Raw genomic sequence first — 24,705 nt, 5'->3', positions numbered from 1 at the left:
GTGTGGGGAACCGAATGGGTGGACGCTGTGGGGGAAACGGTGGGGGGTGGGGTGTGTTTGGATGGGGTGTGTGGGGGGACAACGTGTTGATAGGCAGCGGGAGCTGGCTTGTGGTGTCGGCACCCAGAGGCCCTGGGATCCCTGCCCCTTCCCTCACTTGCCGGGGCCCCTCCCCAGGCTCTGGCCCAGTTGTCCTGCTGGTCTTGCCCTCCCCAGGCTCTGGGTACCCCCTCCCTGCCTCCAGTGTCTGTTCTCCCTTCATCCTTCAGTCCCCTCCCACCCCGACCCTCCTGCAGTTCAAGAGCCCTTTTCAGCCTGCCAAGTCTGGGCCACCCGCCCAGCCCACCGCCCTGGGGTGTCAGTGAGAGTGGGGGGCAAGAGGCTGGGAGGGAGGGACCACTAGGAGTGGGGGAGGAAGGGAAGTGGGGCAAGAGGGACATGGAGGCACCGGCCGGGCTCTCACAGGTGGAGCGGAGGCGAGGGGTGGTGAGGAGGCCCCAGGGTCTGAGAGCACCCCCCTCCTCACACCCCCACTGCAGCCTGGTCCTCAGAGGACAGAGTGCTCCCCACACAGCCCACTGCAGCCTGGTCCTCAGGGGACACAGTGCCCCACACACACAGCCCCGGGCCCGCTGTGAGCGCCCACGTGCCTCCCGGGGCCGGGGTCAGTAGGGACCCCTCCCGTCCTCCACTCTGTCCCCGCGGCCTCCTCCGGGGCTGGCGCCTGGGAGTGGCCCTCTCTTCACCGCTGAGCCTCCTCCGCCCAGCACCTCGCTTCGCCGGAGATAGTGTCTTTGATGCTCTTTTTCCACTGTTTCAGTTTTCTTTAATGTTTTCCCTTCACAGCAAACCCCGGGTGTCAGAGCCGGGGCTGAGCGCCAGCTGTCAGGCAGTTTCTGTCTCTGTCATCTTAGCTGACGAGACCTACGCACCGCACCGCTAATATCAGCAGTTTCGTTTTTCCTGTTTTCCATTCATTAGAACAAAATGCTTAGAGCGAAATGCAGTGAATGACCCAGTGACTTAACAAACATCAGGGCTGGGCGGCCAGGCCGGGCTCCTGAAAACCCCAGGACCACCCCCAGCACTGGGGGCTCAGAAAGCTTCTGTGGGTGGAAAGAGGTGGAAGTGAGGCCGTCCCCCACCTGGGGCCTCCTGAGAGCCGGCCCCAGGAGCCCCCCATCCACGCGAGGCCAGCGGGACCACCGAGGGGGTGGGGAGGGGCCCAGCGCCCTGGGTAGGATGGGAGGCACGGGTCGCAGGCGGGCCTGGAAGAAAGACCCGGAGCCTCGCTGCCCACCGCCACTGGGGAGGCTGCCCACAGCCTTCGGGGGGGGTCTGGCATGGCAGGCCCGCCCCCGCGCTCACTGCCCCCAGCAGAGCGGCTCTGGCAGGCAGTGGTTCAGCACGGGGACACTGGGACCTGGGCCCAGAGAGGGCAGGGCTGGCGGGGGGAGGAAGGCAGAAGACCCTCCCCCGGCCCAGGGGGCTCCCGGCCTCAGGAAGGGGCAGCCACCCAGAAAGAGCCAAGAGCCTCCCCGGGCTGGGGGGCCGACCCACCTCCTCCTCCTCCTGCCCGTGTCTCCGTTCCTCTCCCCCTCTCTCAGCGTCTGTGCTGAGTGTGTCTCTCCCACCAGGAAGAGGGGGTGGGCTGGGGGCGGGGCCCTCCGACAGCCCGGGACAGCTTCCTCTCCTCTCCTGCGGCAGTGGAGGCTGTGAGCGGCATGCGGGCAGGCAGGCGCCCTGGGCATGGGGACCCCGCAGGCGCCGTGGCCGCTCCTCTGGGCCGTGCTACAGCTGGGCTGCTGGCCAGGATGGCTTCTAGGTAGGTGGGCCTGGGCTGGGTGGTGCGGGTCAGGGCCGGGCCTCCCCTTCACAGTCTCCAGCCGGTGGGACTGGGCCCCTGAGGCCCAGCATGGCCCCTGGCAGGGCGCTGTGTGGCCTCGGACCAGTGAAGGGCCCTCTCTGGGCTCCGACTGCTCACCTGCCGTCCTTGCCCGGGGTGAGCCTGTCCTCGCCCAGGGTGGGCCCCATCCTTGCTGAGGGGTGAGCCCATCCCCGCTGGGGAGCAGGCAGAAGGGCCCCGCTCTCGCTGGGAGGCCTGAGGGATGGCGGGGGGCGGGGGGGGGTTGTGCCCTCCCTGTAGGATGACAGCGCTGGGCTGCCAGAGCCCCAGGCCCAAGGCCCACTCGTGTTTTCCTGCGGGAAAACAGACTGGCATTTCCGGAGGGCACAGGCTGGATGGCCTGACGATGTTTCTCCAATTATGTCAGCGGGGTCCGGGCTCCAGTAACGCCCATTCAGCCCCCACCGCCTTGTGGGCCTGGGCCATGCCCCTCTGGGTCTGTGAGAAGGCGCCCCGGGGCACGGGGCCGGGAGCGTCCGCAGGGCTTCCAGAAGGGGCCTGCCCCCAGCGTGTTGTGGGCCGTTCCCCGGGAGGCCCTGCAGGCCCACGGCCAGAGCCTCATGGTCAGGGAGGCGCCCCTCCTGGCTCCCCTCGCCCTCAGCCACAGTGCCAGGTCCTGCCAGAGGGGAACACCAGCGAAGGGGGCTCCCAGCCAGCCCTAGGGCCAGTCCTCTGGACCCCACTGGGCTCCGGGGGCCAGGGCCTTGGAAGGGCCACGGTGAGGGGGAGTGGCCCTGACCCCCTGGCTGCTTGTCCTGGACTCCAGTGCCCAGAGCCCCTCAGGCGTCTGTGCCCGGCCTGGGCCTGGCCAGCAGCACGGGGCAGCCGGGCCTCCCTGCTCTCCTTCCTCCCCAGCCTTGCTCAAGGTGGACAGAGCAAAACTCAAGGCTGTGGTCAGTGGTCCAGGAGCCTGTGGTCACAAGGCGCCCCATGGGGAGCCCTGGGGGTCCAGGTGCGGCGCGGGGAGGGGTGGGGACGGGGTGCGTGTCGTCCGGGAAGAAGGGCCGAGGCTGGGGTGGGGGTGACTTGCCGCCGGTGACCTGCTCCCCTCCAGGGTCCCCTCCCGAAGAAGGGAAGGATCAAAACATTAAAGGGGTCGGTGCTGGGGAGTTTGGGACAGCTTCCTTGACCTCACTGAGCAGAAATTTTCCCACCTGCAGTTTGGGGATAAAATGCCTACTGTATAGTGTCATGAGAACTTCATCTTGTAAGAACTGTCTGGCACTGCCTATGACATACTTTTTCTAAGTCAGATTCTTTATCTTTTTCAACTTACAATCTTGAAAAGTATTTGAAAGATACAGAAAAGGTACAAAAACACAGCGGTGAACACCCTGCACCCAGAGTGGCCAACCGGTGACCCTGGCCCCTCAGCTTCCTGGGTCAGTGTGCTGGGGCTGCTGCGGTGACCCCCGCCCCAGGCTGGCCACGGGGACCTCAGAAGCCTGTGGGCCGGCAGCTCTGGAGGAGGGAAGTCGGGGGGTCCTCGGGGTCGCAGGGTCCCCTCCTCCCGAGGCCCCTCCCGGCCCCGGGCAGAGGTAGGGATGCTGGGTGTCCCTCGGCCCGTGGACACACCACCCCAGCTCTGCTCCATGTCCCGCAGCGTGCTCCGTGTGCAGGCCTGTCCATGTCTCTTCCCCAGTAAGGACACCGTCACGGCGGGTTAGGGGCCACAGACCAACACCTCATCTCGACCGATCCTGCCAGAAAAGACCCCGCTTCCCATGAGGCCACATTCTGGGGGGCTGCTGAATGCCTGGATCTGGGGCCGGCACAGCCCACAGCCCTCCAGTCCACACAGAGCTCACAGACTCCCCCAAGGCCCAGGGCGGTGGCCCTGCTGCGGGCCCACTGTCCAGACGCCCTGCGTCCCGAGCCTGCCCTCTGCCTGGCCCCTTCCCTGATGAGCTGAGTCAAGGACCCCGCCTCCTCGGACCTCCGCAGACTCCGTCTCTCTGCCTTTGTCTGGCCCGGCTTTCTTCTTTTCTTTTTTTAATCAAATCTCTATTTTATTTTCGATATGGAAATCCTTAGAATTAGGAAGTTTTGAGGTATAATTGGCATGCCTCATCATATTCATTTCAGGTATAACATGTAATGATTTGACACTTGTAAATATTCCAAAACGATCATCAGAGTGGGTCTGGCCAATATCATCACCATATACAGATACCAGCTTTTTCTTGTAAGGAGAATTTTCAAGACCTACTCTCCTAGCTACTTTCAAATATGCAGTACAGTATTATTAACCCTAGTCCCCAAGCTGCAGATCACATCCCAAGGACTTATTTATACCTGGAAGTTTCTACATTTTGACTGCCTTCACCCATTCCCCCCACCTCAACCTCTGGCAATGGTTGTCCCCGTGGCTCAGTGGTAAAGGACCCGCCTACCAACACAGGAGACGCTGGTCCCATCCCTGGGTGGGGAAGATCCTCTGGAGGAGGAAATGGCTACCCGCTCCAGTATTCCGCCTGGGAAATCCCATGGACAGAGGAGCCTGGCGGGCTACAGTCCGTGGGCCAGAGTCAGACACGACTGAGTGACTGAGCATGCACCTCTGGCAAATGCAGGTCTGTTCTTTATACCCGTGAGCTCGGTTTTTATCTTGCTTTGTTTTGGGTTTTTTTGTTTGTTTCTTTGTTCTTTAGATTCCACATATAAGTAAAATCATACAGTATTTGTCTTTCTCTGTGCGACTTACTTCACTAGGTATAATATTCTCCAAGTCCATCCATGTTGTCCCAAGGGACAGGATTTCATTCTTGTTTGTGGCTGAGCAGTACTCCACTGTAGAAATGCACCACGTCTTCTTTCCGCTCCTCTGTCGACGGCACTTAGCTTGTTTCCATGTCTTGGCTACTGTAAACGACGCTGCTATGAACACCGAGGTTTATGTATCTCCTAAATGAGTGTTTCAGTTTCCTTCAGATAAAAACCAAGTGAAATTGGTGGATCATGTGGCAGTTCTATTTTTAGTTTTTAAGGAGCCTTCACACCTCACACCAGTTTCCAGTCTTCTCCACATCCTCTTCACCACTTGCTATCTCTAGTCTTTTCGATGACGGCCGTTCCAGCAGGAGGTGCGAGGGGCCAGCTCACTGTGGTTTCTGTGTGTATTCCCGATTCCCAATGATCAGTGACACTGAGCACCTTTCCGTGTCCCTGTGGCCCACCTGCACGTCTTCTTGGGGAAAATGTCTCCTCAGGTCCTCCGCCCATTTTTTAATCAGATTGTTTGGGGCTTTGCTATTAAGAATTTTTTATATGCTCTGGGTGTTAACCCCTTATCAGATGTATGATTTGCAAGCATTTTCTCCTGTTCGCTAGGCTCTCTTCAGTTTTCGATGGTGTCCTTTGCTGAGCAGAAGCTCTTTAGTCTGATGCAGCCCCGCGTGTCTATTTTGGGTTGTGCTGCAGGTTAGGGGTAGCATTTGTTGTGCTGGCATTTCTAAAGGACCCAGGTAGGGCATGACTGTCATTCACTTGTAGGAGGTCACAGACATGCTGGCCCTTCTTGGGGCACCTTTGGGGGACCCCACAACGAGGTCACTCCCTCCGGGTCCACTGCCAAGGAGAGGAAGGCGCATCTTTCCCTTTGGGATGAACTGGAGACCCGAGGCAGAGACCCCGCAGCCCATGAGTAGTGCTTTCAGCACCACTGGTGGGTGCTACCCAAATCAAGTATCAGTGGGCAGCTGTGAAATGCAGTCTCTGAGGGCACTCTGAGCCCACTTCGAGGCTCACAGCCCATCCCGCAGCCCCCCAGGTTCCCGCCCCACTGACCCTGCTGGGGCTCAGCTTTCTCCTCAACCCTCTTCTCAAAGAGAAAAAAAAGGCCTGGGGGCCCCTCATTGACATTTCATTGTTACAGAAATAGGCAACATTTAAATTTTCAATTCATAAACAAGATAAGAGCAGACTTCACAGGCATTCCTACCTCAGGGATAAAGTGAGGCCCCCTGGACTCGAGAGGAAGCTCGGTACTGCCTCACAGGCCAAGGCTGAACAGGGACTTTGGCTGAACAGGGACGCGCGCACCGCAGGCCCCAGGCCCCAGGCCCCAGGCCCCCCGGCTGTCCGCCACCCAGGGCTCCTGCCCAGGCCTCCGTCTGCTCTGGGCCTTTTCTGGACTCCTGCTCGGAGCAGCCCATCTTTCTCCCTCTGGGGGCCGCCAGGTACCCCGTGAGGGTCCGCTCTGTGACCCCACATCCCGGCCCGGCCCCCGGGGCCCCTGACAGCCAAGGCCCTGGGAGGCGAGCAACCCCTCGGAGCTGGGTCCTGAGCACCCAGAGGGGACGGGCCGCCCCCCTCACTGCCCCACGGGGTCCACCCTTGACCGGGCCTCAGGCCCAGCGGCCTCCAGCCCCAGCCTCCAGCCGCAGGGTGAGGCCCGGTGAGGGCGGGGTGGGCATCCCGGCGGAGGCAGGGCTGGGCTGGGGGACGGGCTGAGAGGCGGTGGGGGTCCACATGGTCCAGACAGAGCAGGGCCCTGTCAACCACCAGCAGGGACCGGCCATCCCAGGGCCCGAGCAGGACGAGGGCAGCTGTATGGAGGAAAGGCCGGGCAGCCCAGGGTCCAGCTCATCCAGTTCCGACTCCATGAGGCCCCACAAAGGGCAAACAGCTGGTCACTGATTCAGGATGGGGGTGCCACTGAGGACCTGACCTGAAGGCGGCCAGGTCCCCCCAGACACAGGGCCTGCCAGCAAATGTCCACACAGGGGCTCAGAGCAGGGGTGCCTGCTGGGGGTGCACGCAGGAGTGGGCTCACTCAAGGCCTCGGCAGGTGGGACCAGAGGTGGTGTGGGTGCGGTGGGTGGGGGCACAGTCTGGGACCGCCATGCAGAACGGGGCTCCTGGGTTGTCCGTGTGGCCCCAGACTCAGGCTGGCGGCGGGTGGGAGTCAGGAGGCAGCAACCAAGGGCCACGTGCAGAGCAGGGATGAGCTGGGCCAGTGGAAGGAGGACCAGTGTTCTCGGCTCGGCACACCAGCACCACCACACAGCTTTGGCCGAATCTGTGCTCACTTGTACCTAAAGCAGCGGGGCGGGGTGGGGGGTCCTCCACAGAAACAAGGAGCCGCCCTACACAGGGCCTGGAAGACCCCGGGCCTGGAGGGGCGGGGCGGTGCTGGGGTGGCTGTCCGCAGACGGAGAGCTGGGTCCAGAGCGGGCAGCGCAGGCCCGCCGCTCCCCGCCGTGGTTCTCAGAGTCCAACATGCAAATCAGGAGCCACCCTGCACCGTCCAGCCACAGGGCCCCCCCCTCAGAAGGGGGCACCACGTCAGCCTTGACCCCGAGGGGGGTGCGGTGGACATCTCCTAGGAGGGGCGTCATCCCCCGCCCAGCCAGCGAGTGGGTGTGAGCCTGTGAGCGTGTGCGTGGGAACGTGCATGTGTGCGTGTGCTGGTGAGCCAGTCCCTGAACGTGGTGAGGCGTCCCCCGGTGGGCCCTGGCAGGCGGTGGCTGGCGTGGTTTGGGGGCATCCCCCGGTGGGTCCTGGCAGGAGGTGGCTGGCGTGGTTTGGGGGTGTCCCTCAGTGGGCCCTGGCAGGCCATGGCGGGCCTGTTTTGGGGCGTGCGGGCAGAGCTCAGACCTATCCTCAGGTGAGCGACAGCCCTGCTGGCCTCTGAGCACCAGCCCCCGAGTTGTGGCAGAAGATACAGAGGGTCTCTCACTCACTGCCTGGTCAGCAGCGCCCGCCGTGGGGTAGCGGGGTTCCAACAATGAGCTTGTCCTGAGATGGAGCTTGCTCCCCTCCACGGGATGCCCCCAGCGGTTACCCACCCCTCCCCTGCTCAGAGCAGGGAGGACCCAGGGCACTGGAGCTGCGACCGTGCGGGTCGGACCTGCAGGGACTGGCAACTGGTCTTCAGCAAGAGAGAGGGTGGGGGCCCTTACCACCACCAAGGGAGGGGGGGGCAGAAATGAGGGCCTGGAGGTCAGAGCCAGCCCCAGATCAGTACAGTCAGAGGACAGGGTCCCACCATGGAGCTGTCCATGAGACGTGAGCGCCCTGTCCCCGGGGAAGAGCGTCCTGTCCCGGGGGCGAGCGCGCTGTCCCTGGGGAAGAGCGTTCTGTCCCAGGAGCAAGCATCCCATCCCGGGGGCGTGCGTTCTGTCCCTGGGGGCAAGCAGGGCGTGGGGGCAGAAGCACGCGGCAGAGCCTCCTCGTTCCCAGGGCTGAGGGAAGGTGAGGGGCCTGGGCCAGGGGCTGTTCCTGCCCACCTCACGCCTGCTCTCCCCACAGAGGCCTCCAGCAGGCCCTGGAGCGCCCTCACCTTCTCCCCTGCCCGACTGGTCGTGCCCGAGGGGGCAAACGCCACCTTCACCTGCAGCTTCTCCAGTAAGCCGGAGCACTTCGTCCTCAACTGGTACCGCATGAGCCCCAGCAACCAGACAGACAAGCTGGCCGCCTTCCCCGAGGACCGCAGCCAGCCCGGCCGCGACCAGCGCTTCCGCGTCACGCCACTGCCTGGCGGGCAGCACTTCCTCATGAGCATCGTGGCTGCCCAGCGGAACGACAGCGGCGTCTACTTCTGCGGGGCCATCTACCTGCCCCCCCGGACGCAGATCAACGAGAGCCACCGCGCGGAGCTCACAGTGACAGGTGTGGGCGCTGGAGACCCGAGCGCGGGGCAGGCCCCCGGGCTGGGGTGGGAGCCGCCACGGCAGGGTGGCCTCGGGGTCGCCAGGCTCCGTGCCGGACCTCGGCCCCACATCCAAGACAGTGGTGACCCCCGCCCTTGCCCTCCACGGCTGTAAGCACCCCCAGGCCCACTGTCCTTGAGAAAGGGGGCTGGCGGCAGGGCCTCTGAGGGCGGCCTTGTGCGCGAAAGCCCTGCCCAGGGGCAGGCTTGGAGACCGCGTGTGGGGGCGTAGGACTTGGAGGAGCGGGGCGCTGGGTGCCCGCTCTGACCCCTGTCCTCCTGCAGAGGGGGTCCTGGAGCCGCCCACGGAGCCCCCCAGCCCCCAGCCCAAGCCTGAAGGCCAGATGCAGAGCCTGGTCATCGGCGTCACTAGCGTCCTTCTGGGGGTCCTGCTGCTGCTGCTGCTGATCTGGGTCCTGGCTGCGGTCTTCCTCGGGGCTACTCGAGGTGATGAGTCCCCGACGGCTCTGCCCCCTGCCCCCTCCCTCACCTCCTGCCCCGTTCCTGTCCCCTCTGTGTCCCCCCTCAGGGAGGGGCTGGACTGGGCTTCCAGGATCAGGGGTCCCCTCGGAAGCCCCTGTGCTGCCCTCCCCTGGGCCTGCTCTCGGGGTGGGGGGGGGAGGGAAGGCAGCCCCCACCACGGCCATCACCTGGGCTGGACCTCAGCCAGGGCACTGAGCTCTTCTAACCGCCGGGCACCCGAGGTGACAGCCACAGTGACGCGCCCGCGTGGGTGTTGTCTCGTCAGGGGACTGCACCTCCCTCCCTCAGATGTGTGTGGGGACGTGCGGGGACCACTGACGACGCGCCCACAGTGCGCCCCGTGGGGCTGGCGGAGGGCCTCTGGGCTGGGCCGCGTGGGATGCCTGGGAGCCCGCTGGGCCCTGGGGCTCAGACAGCTCAGGTCCCAAGGGGGCCCTGAGGGTCTAGGGGGGAGGCCGGAGGACCCGGTGCCTTTCTTGGGGCCCAGGAACCCCCCGAAGCCCCAGCTCACTACTGCAGGGCCTTGGGGCTCCCTGACTCGGGTACTTCTCTGCAGGGGGCTGCGCCCGCAGGAGCCAAGACCAACCTCCGGTGAGTGTCCTTCCCTTTGCATCACGGTCAACTAGTCAACTGGGCGGAGCTGCACTCGGGGCGGGGCGGCCTCAGACTAGCCACACCCCTCGCCCAACACCAGTGCCAGTCCCAGAAGGGGTGTGTGTGTGTCCGCCCTTGGAGACCGATGACCATTCCCCCCTCTCTCCCCTAGAAGGAGGGCTCCCCTTCTGTGCCGGCCGTCACAGTGGACTACGGGGAGCTGGACTTCCAGTGGCGGGAGAAGACCCCGGAGCCCGCGGCTCCCTGCGTCCCCGAGCAGACGGAGTACGCCACCATCGTCTTCCCAGGCCGCAGGGCATCTGCCGACAGCCAGCAGGGGCCCTGGCCTCTGAGCACCGAGGATGGACACTGCTCTTGGCCCCTCTGACTGGCTTCACCGGCTGGGCAGAGTCCTTCAGACCCTCCGCCCAGAGCCACGGCTGGCCGCCTTCCCTGGAGAAGCGTGCGGTGGAGAGGAGAGCGACAGGCCACCGAGGGCTTGAGCCCGGCCCACAGGGGACCTCCCGGCACCTGCCTGTGCCCACCAGCCCTGCCTGGCTCCCCTTTCAATGCTTGCAGCGACCCGGGGACAGGAAGCATCACTAAGGGCAAGGGAGGGAGCCTTGCCCAGGACCCAGGCCCAGCCCTGGACTGAGCTGGCTGGAGCCCCACTTACATAGGCCCACTGCCTGTCCCAGGGGAGCCTGGGGCCTGGAGACTGCCGTGGCGCAGGCCGGTAGACCCAGCACTTGGGTCGCTCAAGGGGCGCATGGGGATGTGCACGAGGTCAGGGTTCCCCAGGCCCTCTGGCTCCCCCAGGCCGGGAAAGAGCCAGGGCGGCAGTGGGCCCTCTGCCCACACACACGCCAGGCCTTCACGCAGCCCAGGAAACAGGCAATGAAGGGAGTTGGCAGAGCTGCTGTCAGCCGCTGAAACCCTCCTGGGGGCGCGGGGTCTCCATACATCCCCACGTCTCCTGAACGTCCATTCACGGTGCTACTCAGAGGGGTCTCAGCCAGGCTTCCCGCAGGGTGCTGGGGCAGGGCCCCTCCCGTGTGGCCAGGGTCAGCTTGGCCAGGGTCAGCTCGGCCAGGGTGGGGGGCGTGTGTCCCATGCAGGGGTCCACACACCGTGCCCTACTCGGTTACACTGTAATTAAAGAGTGAGAACACTCAGGAAAGGCCCGGAGTTTCCCTGCTCGCTGTTGGGGGAGGAGCGGGGAGGGGCTGGGCAGGGCTGCAGACTGGAGGGAAGGTGGAGGACACAGCGCCCCCCACCTCACTACCCAGGAAAACACCAGGCCTGGAGGGCCCGACCCCCACACTCACACTGCGGCCCGTGAGCTGAAAGCCCTCCCCTAGGACCCCCTCCAGCCTCCAGGGCCTTGCCCCCAACCCCATGTCGTCAGCCTGCCCCCCAGCAGGCCCCCAGCTGAGCAGCTGGGCCTGAATGTCCTGCTGCAGCCTCACAGGCCCCACGTGAAGCCAGAGGGCAGCTCCAGTCCATTTCTGTATGGCGGGGGATGCCCCTGACCAACAGGACAGACACCCCCAAACCTGTGCCCAGAGCACAGAGGCCCCTCAAGCCCACACCCTGTGCCTGCCGCCCCCGGACTGCTCCGGGTTGGGGGAAGGAAACCCGGCCGGGACCCCAGCGGGAACACTGCCTGGGAAGCTTTTGTCTGGAAAACCCGGCAGGTTCTGTGGGAAAACTGCTGCAGCAACAGGAGAACCTAGTCCGTGGCAGCTGTGACCTTAACATCCAGAAATAAAGGGCTTTCATACACCCAGCAAGAACCACTCTGAAGAAAAAGTGATAGAGAATATTCCGTCGACGACAGCACCCAGGCATAGCTTTCACGAGAAAAGCACAAAGCCGCAAGGGCAGCGTGGAGCACAGGCGTGGCCCTGTCTGAGACGTCAGTTCCTCCAAATTTAACACGATCCCAGTAAAACCCACATTTCTGCAACTGTAAGGTTCACTTGGAAAAACAAACAGGCGAGTAACAGCCGAGAAATCCAGGAAAGGAAAGTGAAAGAAGAGCAGGGTTCTCAGATCTGAAACTCCAGGTCCTTAAAGCAGTGGCATTAGCACATGAAAAGCCAGGAATAGGGCCCACAGGGAACTGCGGGCTCTTCCAGGTGGTCTGGGAAGTTTTAAGGTGGACCGGTCTCTCTCTCCCTGGGCTTCCATCAGTCCCAGCCCCGTTGGACGCAGGAGGAAAGCATGCCAGAACTTCATAGGGAGGGTGGAGATGGCTTCCCAAGGTGCTGGAGAGAGAAGATGGGGAAATTCAAGTGTAAACTGGGGGAAACCCTGCCGCGTGGGAGAAACATCCTCACCAGCACACTGGGGACAGTATTTGAATATCACGCAGGAGGCTAATACTCCAGTTACAGGAGACAGCAAGGTCAAAGATACAGGGGAAAGTAGGGGAGCAAATGACATGCACACGCCAGCCCTGCGTCGCATGTACACATGTGCACACAGGGAAAGGACGCTGATTTTCACTCAAAATAAGAAAACTGCAGGTCACAAGCACACGTGTGAACCAGCCAACGCGGAGAGCTTGCTCACACCCCAGGCGACTCTGCCGGGAAGAGGCCCTGGTGTCGAGGGTGGAGAAGGGCTGCTATTCAGCAATTAGTGGAGTGTGCCCTGGGCGGGCGGGGGGGTGGGGTGGGCTGGCAGGAACGGAAGCCCCAGGGGTTCACATGCTGAGGGCAGACGGTGGGGAGGGAGGGGCGGCCAGGCCTGGACTCTGGGCGAACTGGCTCTGGGCCACCGTGAGCAGGGGGGACCCAGCCCAGGGTACAGAGCAGGCTGGAGCCCGGTCAGGAGCCGCGGGGCCACCTGAGCGTCAGAGACGCCACAGTGAACACTGAACATCTCCCTGGTTCACACTCTGAGCAGGATTAAAGACCACGCGTTCATACTGATACTAGAAAGATTTCAAAGACAAAAGAGCGGGCAGCGGGGGGCCGGAAGCGGCCCGGCCGCGGGCGGGCAGAGCCGGCGCCTGGCAGCCTAGCCCAGCTCAGCGAGACCGAGAGCGGCGCTCAGCGCTGCGCATCCGCCTTCCCGTAACGCGGCCCCGCGCCCCACTCACTTTTTCCGTCCCCGCTCGCCCCGGCGCCCGGCACCGCGCCCACCCCCACCCACGCGGCCCAGCGGGCCTGTCCCTGCAGCGGCGTCTGCGATGCTCCAGAGCTGCGGGGGGCGGGGGGGGGCGGGCGGCGGGGCGAGCCTCGCGGGGCTCCCCACCCCCCCGCTCGAGACCTCCCTGCGCGGCCAGCCGAGCCCACCCTGGAGCCCCTCTGCCCAGCAGGACACCCTCCCCCTCGCCCCCCGCTGGAGACCTCCCGGCAGGACACTCCTCCGCCTCGCTACCTGCACCCTCCTGGTCCAGTCTGCCGGGCTGGGGGTGGCGGGGGCAGCCAGCAGAGGACCCCCAGGTCCCGGGGTCTGCTGGGGGAGGGTGGGGCTGTGGCCGAGGGTCTCCAAGGGAACCCAGCCTTGGCCACTGAGGCGGGACTGCCCTGGGGGCGGGACCTGGGACTTCAGCCGTAGTGGGTGGGCAGTCTGGTGTGGTCGGAGGCCCCGGTGGTCTGCGGTTTGGTGTGGACGGAGGTGTCTGCGGTCTATGGTCCGGTGTGGATGGAGCGAGGCCCCTGCGGTCTGGGTGAGGTTCCTACATGTTTGGAGGCTTCAGAATGTGGGACCCTCCTGAAGGCAGACACAGCAGTGTGGGGGACCCTTCCTGCGGCCCTGTACCTCAACCCAGATGGGCTGCCCCATCACGGACGGGGGGCCCGTGTTCGTGATCCCTGAGCCCCCCACTGTGGTCTGGGGCACCCTGCACCCACCGCAGGTCAAGGCGGCCTCTGATGTGTCTCCCCCCAGCCCCACATCTCAGGCCCGGTGGTCTGAGCATCAGGAGGCACTCAGCCGCCCGCTCCTCGGGCAGGAAGAGGCCCTGGTGGCACTCACCACACGTCCAGGCATGTGGCCTCCAGCCTCTCGACCACCCTAGAGACGCAAGCCCCTGGTGGTCTGTCCGGTGGCCACGGGAGCCACACACCAGCCTCCCCAGGTCCCTTAACTCAACCCAGCCAGGGTCCCAGCTCCCTTAGACTCAGCTCCCACTGGTCCTTCGGGCAAATCGTGGCTGACCTGAGGACGTGGTCTGGGTGTGGGAGGGGGTCCCGTTTGGGGTCCCTGCCTTAGGTACAGCTGGCCCACTGTCCCCCAACCCACGGTGGCAAAATCCACAATTGTCTTCTCTTTTTATGTTTTTATATCACTCTGAATTCCAAAAACAAACTATCAAATTCTATTAATTAGTCATTTAAAACATTAATTAATTTTTAAAATTCTGTCCACCCGCATTCACAGCAGCGTTGTTTGCAGTAGTGACAAGATGGAAGCAACCCAGGTGTCCCGACTGATGAAGGATAAACAGAGTGTGGCCTGTCCGCACGACGGACTATTATTCAGCCAAAACAGGAACGAAGTTCTGAGACGTGCTAACTGTGGATGGACCTTGAGAACACAATGCTCAGTGACATAGGCCAGACGGAAGGGGATGGACACCTGCAACCCGCTTACCTGCAGTGCTCAGAGCAGCCAAACCGTAAAGACCGAAAGCAGACTGGGAGTGCCAACAGGTGGGGACGAGATGGGGGGAGTTGGTGTCTGGCGGGGACGGTCTCGGTTTAGAAAGATGAAAAGTCTAGGGCTCCGGCCAGAGACTGCTTCCCAGCCTTCCCCCTGGCGTGGTGGAGGGGGGCCTGCAGAGGAGACACTCAGAGGCGCACACTCCCCTCCCCCACGGATCCACGCAGGGACAAGGGCAAGCACAAGGTCACAGTCACCTGGGAAGGGCAGGATGGGCCACTGTGTACCCACCAAATGGGAATAAGGAAAAGAGTGTGCCAGACAACAGCCTTCTCATTTGTAGGAACAGCATGTGAACTACCACTCCTTATAAGAAAATAGTCTGCTATTATCTATTAAAATAAAAAACTATGGAGATTTTTGCTCAGTCACCCCCACAGTTGAGAAGCCATCCTGCAGAAATGAGAGTCTGTAAAGACAGACGTTCAAAGCGGCACACTGCAGCTGTGTCTGCAGCAGCAATAATAATCACAACAGAAGCCCTCTGCGTGCCCCCAGCAGGAAACAGCCTGGCCCAGGGCACGGCCCTGCTCTTGCGCCTGTAGAGCCAGCACTGAGAACGCACGGCCAGGATGTGAGTCTGTGCTGCTGTCTGGGCTCCACAGGAAACGGGCGCAGGACGGAGGTCTGGGGGCAAGGGAAGCGGCCCCACGCCAGCACCAGGCTGCAGGGACGGGCCCCATGCGCGGGCACACAGCCCAGCCCAGCCCAGCACCACCGCACGAGGGCCGTCAGCTACTAGACCACAGGCACGCAACCGCTCCAGTTGGCTGCAAAGAGATACACCTCTGTGATGTTCCAGTTTACCCTCTTCTGTGTGAGCCTCAGGCGGGGAGCAGGCTGCCGAAATCTTAAGGGCAGAAAGGGGTGGGGAGAGACTCTGAGTTGACTGATTAAAACAAGCACTTGTGGCCATTGAAATTGTTTTAATCACACGCAGTGGAAAACATTCAAAAAAGAACCATGTGGGAACCACCAAATGGATGGCATGCTGGTTTCTACCCCAACCTGTGAGGTCATCACAAGCCGCTGAGCCTCAATTTCCATATCTGGAAAATGGAAATAATACCCACTTCAGAGGGGCTTTGATTTTATTAAATGGAGTGGAACATACAAAGCATGTAACACACGGGAAACCTTGCAGATCTTTTCTCCTTTCGCCTCTGTGCACAGACGAAAAAGGAGCACAGTGCTGGAGTCCAGAAAGAGACAGAGGGAGAGAGAAAAGGAGAGAGACAGAGACAGAGACAGAGACGGGGAGGGGAGGGGAGGGAGGAGACACGCAGAGAGAAGACAGACAGACAGGGTGTTATCGTTCTGCTGGGCCCGACTCTGCGACCCGCTAGGCTCCTCTGTCTGTGGCAAGAATACAGGAGTGGGTGGCCTTTCCCTTCTCCAGAGAAACTTCCCAAGCCAGCAATCGAACCCGGGTCTCCTGCATGGCAGGCGGATTCATTATCATCTGAGCCACCAGGGAAGCCTGACCGAAGGGGCAGGAAGCAGTAACTTCTAGCCAGTTAATCCCAGCAGAGACAGGACTAGTGAGCTGGAAGAAAAGTCAAGAGAAACTAACCAGAATGAAGCACAGAGACAGAGAAGGATGGAAAACACACAGGAGAGAGTCAGACACATCCGCGAGCAGGGCAGCGTTCAGGTCCTTGGGCCCCAGAAGCGCTGCAACGGAGCCAGGCACCCAGCCAGCACCTGTCCGGGTTTCCTGCAGCCGCTGGGACGAACCCACAATGACACAGCTCTGGGTCCCGCTGTGCAGAGACGGAGCGTCCTCCGTCTGTCCTTCTTGAGGCCCCAGGAGGAAATCTGCTCGCAGTGTTTCCCAGGCCCCAGGGGCCACTGCAGCCCCCGGGTCCACGGCCAGCCTCCGTCTGCAAACCCAGCGCCACAGACCTGCTGCCCCTCCGACCTTCCGCCCTCCTTCTCAGAGCCCCTGGGGTAACAGCCGGCCTGCCCGTCAACCGAGGGTAATCCCCATCTCAAGGCCCTTAGTCTCGGTCATGGGGGCCCTTTGTCACAAAGCTCACAGGTTCCAGGCTGAGGACACTGACAGCTGAGGGAGCCTGGATCCTGTCTGCCGGACCTTACGCCTATTTCAGGCTGGAGGTCCTGCCGGTCCAGTGAGACCAGAAAGGGAAACAGAAGGAAAAACACCGGGGAGAAAATGACAAAACGGACAGTCTGAACCAGAAGCCCAGCAAGGCCCAACCCACCTGGGGACCGCGCCGCAGCCATGACAGAGCCAGGGATGGCCCAGGGGCCGGTCCATCGAGTCCGGGGAGGAAGGAGGCAGCCGGCAGAGCACAGGGCCATCCCGGAGGGCCCGGGTCGGAGCAGCCTGGGGTGCAGGGCAGCGGGCAGGTAGCAGAGGGGCAGCTCCTGAGGACTGGGGGCCCCAGGGAACAGGGAGTGGGCACTCCCCCCGGGACAGTCTCCCAGCTCTGCGAGCAGGGCCGAGGACCGGCACGACCCCCCGCAAGCCGACAGTGGGACCCAGGCCCAGAGAGTAGGGCGAGCTGGCCCAGATGAGCCACCCAAGACCAGGGCCTCGAGCCTCGGGCCCCAGACAGACCAGGCTCAGGCAGCGGCAGGCCTCAGTGCTGAGGGAGCTTTGGGGGGCCCCAGCCATCCTGAGCCCAGGGACTCTCCCCATGGCCTGTCTCCCTACCCAAGGGCGTCACACCCTAACCCAGGCCCGCAGCAACAGCTTGGACATCAGGGAGCCAGGACGGGGCCAGCCAAGGGAGCCGCAGCTCCGGGACGGCCAGGTCACAAGGGCCAGCTCTGCTCACTTGGGAGGCCTCTCACCCTGGCTGGCCTGAGTAGGTGGAGGGCTCACCCAGAAGCAGGAGCAGGAGGGTGGCCGTGTGCCTGCGGGGCCAGCTGGGACGCTGGACCGGGACTCAGAGGCGTGATGGTCAGGGCCGGCCCAGGGCACCCAGGCAGGACAGCAGCGGTTTCACATGAGCAGTGGGTGTCAGTTGCCCCAGTTCTGGAGCCAGAAGCCCCCCATCAGGTGGCCCAGAGCTGTGCTCCCTCTCGAGGCTCCAGGGAGGGTCCCTCTGCCCCTCCACTGCTGGTGGCTCCGGGCATCCGAGTACCTGTGCCAGGCTGCTGCAGTCCTGGCCTCATCCCCACAGGGCTCCCCGGACTGTCCTCTCCCCCTGTAAGGGTGCTCCCCCAACCGTTCTCTCCCCCCGTGAGGGTGCTCCCCCGACCATCCTCTCCCCCTGTAAGAGTGCTCCCCTGACCATCCTCTCCTCCTGTAAGGGTGCTCCCCCGACTGTCCTATCCCCCCGTGAGGGTACTCCCCCAACCGTCCCCTCCCCCCCGTGAGGATGCTCGCTCCTGCCGACCCCCTCAGTCCTGATTTCAGCTGTGTCTGCACACACCCTCCTGCTGCCATACAAGTCACAAGCTGAGGTTCAGGGTGGCTCTGGGGGCATGAATCAGTGCAGAGGGGAGTGCAGGACACCAGCCACATGCACCTGTGTGCCTCCAGAGAGCCCCACCTGCCCTCTGTGCTGGTTTGTGGGGCTTAAACCTGAAAACAGAAAAGTGGCCTCAAGCCACTGCCCCAAAGCAGCAGGTAGAAGGGGTGTCCTTCCAGGGGCACTGAGGCTGCTCAGGGGTGGGGGTCACCTGGTGTACATGCTCAAGGCTCTAGGGGGCCCCAGACCTCCATCCAACCACTGCCTGGAGCCCGGGGGTGACCCCAGAAAGGGGGTGGCCCCTGCAGGGGGCTGACAGTGAAGGCAGCAATGGGGGCCCTTCTGGCTCCCAAGAGACTGGCTGTCCTGAGTTCCCTGGGGACCCCTGGGCCCTCCGCTGCTCCGAGGCCTCCTGGACACCCCCAGCGTTGGGAATAGAGTGCAAGACGGTCATGCTGGCCCAGAAGCCAGCCTAAGGAAGCAAAGGACGCCCCAGAGGTGCTCACCACGCGCAACTGGCCACCAGGGAAACCGACCATCCCAGAAGGTCCCTGCAGGGCCCGAAACGGGGCCGACGGGGAGGGTAGTGAATGGCAGGCTAAATGAAGTCACGCTTCGCAAAAAGAATTTCTTCAAGAAAGAAATGCCAAAAAGATAATCATAGTTGTGGGGGGAGCAAGGGAATCTGTGTGCATCGCTTTTTTGTTTTCCAAATTTTCTACGAGTGTATTTTATTTTTATAACCAGAAAGTAAAATATTGCAAAGAAGAGGAAACCGAAAGATGCTGGGCGGGGACCCAGCCAGGGCGGGCAGCTGCCCCGCCCCGCCCCGCCCCTCCAGGCGGCTGCCCCGCCCCCGCCCCGCCCCTCCAGGCGGCTGCCCCGCCCCCGCCCCTCCAGGCAGCTGGCCCGCCCGGGGGAGTTTGGCTAAGGCAGGCAGACCCCGCAATGGGATCGGGGGTGTCTAGAGCCCTGCGGACCCTCCCCAGGCTTCGAAGTAGAAAGAACTGAGGAGAGACGCCCCTGTACAGATACGCAGGATCCCTTTATTTCTCGTTCATAAGCCAGAACGTCGTGAGCCGAGCAAGATTAAAGAGGAAGACCGTACCGACAACCGAGCCCCGTGTGCTCCACTAAGGGTCCCCGTGCCCCCTCCCACCCCAGGCCCCCAGCCCGCGGTCAGCCTTGGGAAGAGGCCTGCGCGGGTCACCTGGGGACAGCCCCCTGCCCACGGGACCTCTGCCCCCGCCTCCCAGCGGCCGCCGCCCCGTCCTCCTCCTTGCCCCTCCTGGGCACCAGGGGCCCATCAGGAGGGCTGGCAGTGCCCCGCAGGCTTGTCTCCAGGGCCGGGGTGCCCCCCGCCCAGCCTCACGTTCTCCAGGACCTCCCTCAGGGAAAACATGCAGAAGGAGATCTCCTCGTAGGAGACCCTGGCCCCACTCTCGAACAGACAGGCAAAGGTGAGGATCCCCCCGGGGGCAGGCCCGATGGATGCCAGGTCCGAGTAGCCACTGGGGCCCTCGTGGATGACCCAGGGCTCCGTCCAGCTGTGGGGGTCCAGCGGGGACCGGCTCAGGCGGACGCCCATGTGGAGCCGAGCCCTGCGCCCCACGGGGTGGGAATACAGCAACCACGTGGGGCTCTGCGACAAAGCTGCAGGGGGTCCCAGGAGCGCCAAGGCCCGGGAGCCCCTGTTCTCACCAGATTCCCAGGGGCCAGGCTCCCCGGGGCCGTCGCCACAGCCCTCCGTAGCACCCAGCCCCCCGCCCCCGCGGGTGTCTCCAGTGCCCTCCTCTGGGGCATCCTGGGCCCCAGGACAGAGGTGTGGAAAGCGGAGGGGGTTGCTGGTGCCCATCGACCACCCCTCATCCTCCCACCCGCTGGCAGGCGGGGCTGGGAAGCCCACGATGCTACCCTGGCAGCCCCGGGCGGTCTCGGCCAGGGCGGGCACCAGCTCCCCAGGGAGGAAGGAGGTGCCCTCGTCCACGCTGAGGGCCTGCACGCGGCTGCCCAGCGGGCTCCGAGCGTTGCAGTAGAGAACGCCGCCGGCCTGCCCGCCATCCACTGCAGCCAGCTGGCACTCGCCTGAGGGCAGGCTGGGCACGAGGCCCCCGTGCTGCCAGGTGCGGCCGTGGTCGTCGCTGTAGAAGGCGAAGGACTGGGGACGGGTCCTGCAGATCCGGCCGAAGCACTCCCGCCGGACCACATGGTAGGTGTAGGCCGGCACCAGCAGGCGGCCAGAGCGCAGCTGGACACCGTGGCCTGGCCCCACGGCAAACGTGGCCCAGTCTGCAGGAAGGAGGGGCCAGGGGTCACCCCAGGAGGGGACGGCTGTGGCCGCAGGCAGGCAGCACCACCACCCCGGGGGACGGGGAGGGTGAGGGCCAGGGCCTCTGATTAGGGGACTGCTCAGGAGGAAGCCCCCACCCTCCGCTCCTCCGCCCCCCACACCCAGGCTGGACTACGAGCCTAGGCGGCCCCAGGCTGAGCTCTCAGCGGGTCAGCAGGTGGCCAGTCCCTGAGCACAGATGTATGGCCACTGGTGGTGCCAGGTGACCCAGTGTGTCTAGGCAGAGGGGCAGCTGAGGGCTGAAAGGTCTGGGCAGCCCCTCCTAGCAATGGGATCGAGTCCTCTGGGGTGGGGTCCACACCAGCAGAGAGCTCCCACCTGCTAGAGTGAGTGACCCCTGAGTCAGCACCCACAAGCCAGGGGCAGGGTGGCTCCAGAGGGCAATGGGTGGTCAGCCCTCAGGGAACCGACAGCAAGAACACAGGAAAGCTCTGGGGTCAAGCCAACCTACCCGGCTGCAACCCTGGCAAGGAGGGGCGGGGGCGGGGCTTAGGGCGGGGCTTAGGGCGGGGAGGCCAAGGAGAAAGGAGTAAGAGAGTGACCGTCCGGGGCTTCGGGCCAGCAGGCTCAGCGCCGGGACAGAGGCTCAGGAAGGCGACGAGCCCTCGGGGCGCCGGGCTGAGGGTCCCAGGAGCCCGCAGGGCACGGGGCTGAGGGTCCCAGGCACAAGGGCCAGACGGCGGAGCAGGCTGTGTGGGCGGCACTGAGGCTGGGAGCGGGGCGAGGCGGGTCCTCCAGCCCAACACCCCCCACCATCCCCGGGTGCACACGCCGCCCCCTCCCGGCTCAGACACCCCGCCCCTCGCCCCTTCGGAGGCCCGGCCGCGCCCACCTACCCTCCTCGGCGCTGCCCACCGCCTCCGCCGTGAGGTCCCGCGCGCCGCCCCAACTGCGCCCCGCGTCCCGGCTGGTCACGCAGCAGAGGCGTGCGGCGTTCCTGCCCGCGGCGATCTGCGCGGCCTCGGGGGTGCGGCCACGCACGGCGATGAAGAAGAGGAAGACGGTGGCCGTGCGCGCGTCGTGCACGGGGCAGGGGTTCATGGACCGGTGCTCGTCCAGGGCCGCCGTCCCCAGCACGCGCGGGGCGCCCCACTGCGGAGTGGAGCCGAGCCTCAGTCCCACGTCCATCCGTCCGCGCGGCCCCTGAACTCGCCCCCCAGCGCGCTCACCCGCACGGAGCCCCCGGCCAGCGTGCCGGTCCTCTGCACCAGACGGTGGGCGTGGGCGTCGTCGGGGCTGAGCCTCTGCTCCGCGAAAGCCAGCAGGGTGGGCCCGGGGGGCACAGACAGCAGCGCGGGCACGCGGTAGGTCAGGCCCGTCCGCTCGCGCTGGAAGAGGACGGTCCGCGCGGGGACGCGCGGGGTCCCCATGCTCTGCGGGCAGGGGCGAGGACCCAGGGTCAGCGGGTCAGCGGCGGGGGAGTCCTCCAGGCTCCCCGCTGGTCCCTCCAGATGGGTGAGGGTTTTCTGCAGATGCCGGTGTCCCACCCACCTTCCCTGTGCCAACTCCAGAGACCGCCCTGTCCCAGGCCCCCTCACCGCCCCGCCCTCCAGTCCAGGACAGCCCCTCCCCGAGGACACTGCAGCTCAAATGTCTTCCTCTCCTCAGCATCACCCAGGGAGAGGGAGTTGGTTGGTGTCAGAGCCCCTGGACCCTGCCCACCCACGTGCTTGACTCCATCACAGCGCCGGCCCAGCAGGAGGCTGCTAAGGGGACAGTCAGACCCCAGGGTTTTGAATAAGGATGGGCTCAGCATCCCCAGACAGAGGCCCCTCGACCACAGGAGCCGTGCAGACACCACATGCAGACAAGGCCACGAAGGGACACGAAGCTTGCTCACCTGTCCCACACGCTGGCCCGAGGCTTTTTGGAGGAAGACAGCCATGCTGCTGTTCTCAGACTGGGGTCCGCGGGGCCAGAGGACTCGGGAGAGTGGCCAAGAGAAGTAGGGGCTGCCTGCAGACCCAAGAGGGGGCCCCAGCTGGTCTCCTGCACATAAAGGTCCCACACTCCAGGCCCCAGCGGGGGAGGGGACCTGCCACCCCGCCCCCTTAGGCTCCTGAGCAAGGCTGGGGATGCTGGAGGCCCAGTAGAGATGCCCCTACCAATAGGCACCCCAAATAGCTCACACGTGTACCCGCAAGAGAACTAGGGGTGGTACAGGCTAGTGGGGGTAGTGAGAGGGACCCCAAAGAGGCCAGAGAGGTCACCACTCTGTGGCCCTGCCCTGCCCTGCCCGCTCCAGGCAGAAAGGAGTCGAAGTGGGGTCGATGGTCTGCTCTCAGGGGCAGGGCTTTGAACTTGAAAAGCAGAGGCTCCCACACAGGGGTGGAGGAAGATCCATGTCCGCCATGATGGGCCCCCAGAAGCGGGAGCACACTTAGGGGAGAAGCCAGGCTGGGAGTGCAGTGAAGAAAGGGGGGCCTCCCAGAGCCGAAACCCAGAGGGGAGGCGCAGGGGAGACTGCCACCCGGGGCACTGGCTGCCCCCAACAGGAGGGAGCGCCTCTGGGTTCAGCCACCATGCAGAGGGGCCCCTTCCGCAAGGCCGTCTGACCACAGCGCAGGCCCCAACGGCCCCTGCTCTGGGCCCCCAGCCCCACAAAGCCTGAATCCCTAAACCTTGGCTGGTCTCCCAGCCCTGCTCGCCCACAGGCCAGACTCCTGCAGGGATGACAGAGTGGCCTGGGCAGCCTTTGCGGGGACTGCCCCCCTCCCAGGAGGATGTACCTGAAGGAGGCTTGCGAGGGCGCGGCCTCGGATGGGCTTCCCTGGGCCACACAGGATCTGGCTACCTGCACAGAGCTGGGGGGCTCGGGCCGCACCCAGGGACAGGATGGAGTCCGCTCCCTTCCCCACAGCACAGAGGGGTACCGGGGCTGCAACGTGAGCGGGGGGTCTGAGCAGTGGAGGCCTGAGGGCCAGACACGCAGCGGTGACCAGATCGGGTGCTGAGGCGAGGTAGTCCCCGCACAGCGAGGCCAGCGCATCCAAGGACACAGTCGGGATGGAGAGTGGGGCGACCGGGAAGAACGCACACACTTCCATGCCTGACTTCCCCCAGGCAGACATACACGTCCAGCCGGGTCCACCTCTGCCACCCCCTGGGAGGCTCACGGGCAGCCGGCCCCGCCCCCACTGGGCCCTGCAGACCCCGCCCCACTGAGCCCTGCAGACCCCGCCCCCACTGAGCCCTGCAGACCCCGCCCCACTGAGCCCTGCAGACCCCGCCCCCACTCAGCCCTGAAGACCCCGCCTCACTCCAGGCCCGCCCACCCTCCGCCTGGGGTCGGTGCCAGAGGAGGGGCTCCCTGGGTCCTGGAAGCCCCGGGCCACCCCGCTCTGCATGCAAAGGGCGATTGTGCCGCAGCAGGAAGCAGGTGCCGGTGCTGCGTGCCCCGCAGGCTGCAGGGACACAAGGGGACATTCTCTCCCCTGGGGTCCCCGCGGAGCCTGTGCCAGCAGAAGCAGGCGGCGCGGGCCCCGCCCCCGCTGCGGGCCCAGGCAGCGGGAATGGAGGGTCCAAAGGCCCGCTGGCCAGTGCGCCCCCTGCACAGAGCGGGCGGTGCTGCAGGCCAGGGTACCCGGGCCAGGCCCTGGGTCCCTGCAGAGCGAGTCTCGGCGGGGGGGGGGGGGGGGGGGGGGGGAGGTGCTCAATCTAGGCTGAGGAGCACGCCCTCCAGCTCACCGGCCTGCCGGGTTGGGCCAGTGCGGCAGGCTCCAGGCGTCTGGCACCACCAGGATGGCTGTGCCCCGGCATTCAGGGGAGACAGCGCCCATCCTCCCTCCCCAGGGGCGATGCATCACAGAGGGGGAGACAAGGCCTGGGGAGGAGAAGGGACCTCCACGACAGTCTGGTCCCCTGGCCCTGGACCCTGGGGGCTGGGAGCCCCTGGGGGTCACTGTGTCCAGGCAGGGCCTGCCCTGCAGTCCCACAGCCAGTCCTGTCTGGGCCCCACCCTGGAGCTTGAGCCAGCCCAGCCCCCTGCCCACACCCTCTAGGCCGGCAACGGCACACTCAACAGGAGAAGGTCACAGGCCCTTTGCACTCAAGACAGGCAGACCTGGCTGTCCCCTCACGATGGGTCTCCAGTCTAACCCAGGTGTCCGGGGCCCTGTCCAGGGCGAGGCCTCAATTATAGACACTCCTGCCTGCTGAAGCGTCACCTCCAGTCCATGTGAGCAGCAATGCCCACTGGGCCCTGACACCCAGTCGACAACCATCCCATCATCTAAACCTACCTTGGGGCCCTTCAGGAAATCGTCCCATGGAGGAAGGGACCCTGGTCCACAAGCCCATCGCCCCCACCCCGAAGAGGGGCAGGTCCCGAGCCCCAGGGCCAGGGTATGGGTGAGCGGAGAGGGACTCACCAGGCTGGCAGACCAGCTGCAGGGTGGCCGCAGGAGCGCCTGCCTCTCTGACCCACTCCCGGGCAGAGACAGACCCCACTGTGTGGCCAGGAGCCGGACGCTGGCCACGGCCCAGGGCTGCGTCAGGGCCCAGGACCGTCCCGCCAGCTGTGTGGCTTTGGCGTGACAGAGAGCGGGCGGGGTTGGTGAAAGGGCCCACGGGAGGGGCCGCATCAGGATGGGGCCGCCCA

The 24,705-nt window shown here is 64.5% G+C and overlaps 2 protein-coding genes across 5 annotated transcripts; one reads left to right on the top strand and one right to left on the bottom strand.

Moving 5' to 3' along the window:
• The first annotated feature begins 1,435 nt into the window (after positions 1 to 1,435).
• On the top strand, positions 1,436 to 10,810 carry PDCD1 (programmed cell death 1). Of its 2 annotated transcripts, none has more exons than XM_043462248.1 (5): positions 1,436 to 1,825; positions 8,159 to 8,518; positions 8,844 to 9,005; positions 9,598 to 9,632; positions 9,811 to 10,810. In XM_043462248.1, the coding sequence occupies exons 1-5, from the start codon at positions 1,750 to 1,752 to the stop codon at positions 10,021 to 10,023; spliced, it is 846 nt and encodes a 281-aa protein (XP_043318183.1). In that variant the 5' UTR covers positions 1,436 to 1,749; the 3' UTR covers positions 10,024 to 10,810. The 2 variants fall into 2 exon arrangements, with proteins under 2 accessions (XP_043318183.1, XP_043318182.1); XM_043462247.1 differs by having other exon boundaries at positions 1,446 to 1,825; positions 9,808 to 10,810.
• Positions 10,811 to 18,799: 7,989 nt separating this feature from the next.
• NEU4 (neuraminidase 4) lies at positions 18,800 to 24,525 on the bottom strand. 3 transcript variants are annotated; one of them, XM_043448450.1, is made up of 6 exons: positions 24,476 to 24,525; positions 24,128 to 24,219; positions 21,946 to 22,061; positions 21,275 to 21,478; positions 20,942 to 21,197; positions 18,800 to 20,044 (listed from the first exon to the last, which is right to left on the bottom strand). In XM_043448450.1, the coding sequence occupies exons 3-6, from the start codon at positions 21,988 to 21,990 to the stop codon at positions 19,062 to 19,064; spliced, it is 1,488 nt and encodes a 495-aa protein (XP_043304385.1). In that variant the 5' UTR covers positions 21,991 to 22,061; positions 24,128 to 24,219; positions 24,476 to 24,525; the 3' UTR covers positions 18,800 to 19,061. The 3 variants fall into 3 exon arrangements, with proteins under 3 accessions (XP_043304385.1, XP_043304400.1, XP_043304393.1); XM_043448465.1 differs by lacking the exon at positions 24,128 to 24,219 and having other exon boundaries at positions 21,946 to 22,094; positions 24,476 to 24,521; XM_043448458.1 differs by lacking the exon at positions 24,128 to 24,219 and having other exon boundaries at positions 24,476 to 24,509.
• Between the last annotated feature and the right edge of the window lie 180 nt (positions 24,526 to 24,705).

This window comes from Cervus canadensis, chromosome 2, assembly GCF_019320065.1.
Source record: "Cervus canadensis isolate Bull #8, Minnesota chromosome 2, ASM1932006v1, whole genome shotgun sequence".
NCBI classification, from domain to species: Eukaryota; Metazoa; Chordata; class Mammalia; order Artiodactyla; family Cervidae; genus Cervus; species Cervus canadensis.
The sequence above is the reverse complement of the archived record's forward strand: the minus strand, read 5'-3'. Positions and strand labels throughout refer to the sequence as shown.

Coding starts and splice junctions, on each gene's coding strand:
- PDCD1 (XM_043462247.1), top strand. CDS start 1,750: ATGGGGACCCCGCAGGCGCCGTGGCCGCTCCTCTGGGCCGTGCTACAG. Junction 8,519..8,843: donor CGCGGAGCTCACAGTGACAG/GTGTGGGCGCTG, acceptor GTCCTCCTGCAG/AGGGGGTCCTGGAGCCGCCC. Junction 9,633..9,807: donor GGAGCCAAGACCAACCTCCG/GTGAGTGTCCTT, acceptor TCTCTCCCCTAG/AAGGAGGGCTCCCCTTCTGT.
- NEU4 (XM_043448450.1), bottom strand. CDS start 21,990: ATGGCTGTCTTCCTCCAAAAAGCCTCGGGCCAGCGTGTGGGACAG. Junction 21,198..21,274: donor TGGCCGGGGGCTCCGTGCGG/GTGAGCGCGCTG, acceptor TCCACTCCGCAG/TGGGGCGCCCCGCGCGTGCT. Junction 20,045..20,941: donor GGTGGGCAGCGCCGAGGAGG/GTAGGTGGGCGC, acceptor TCCTTCCTGCAG/ACTGGGCCACGTTTGCCGTG.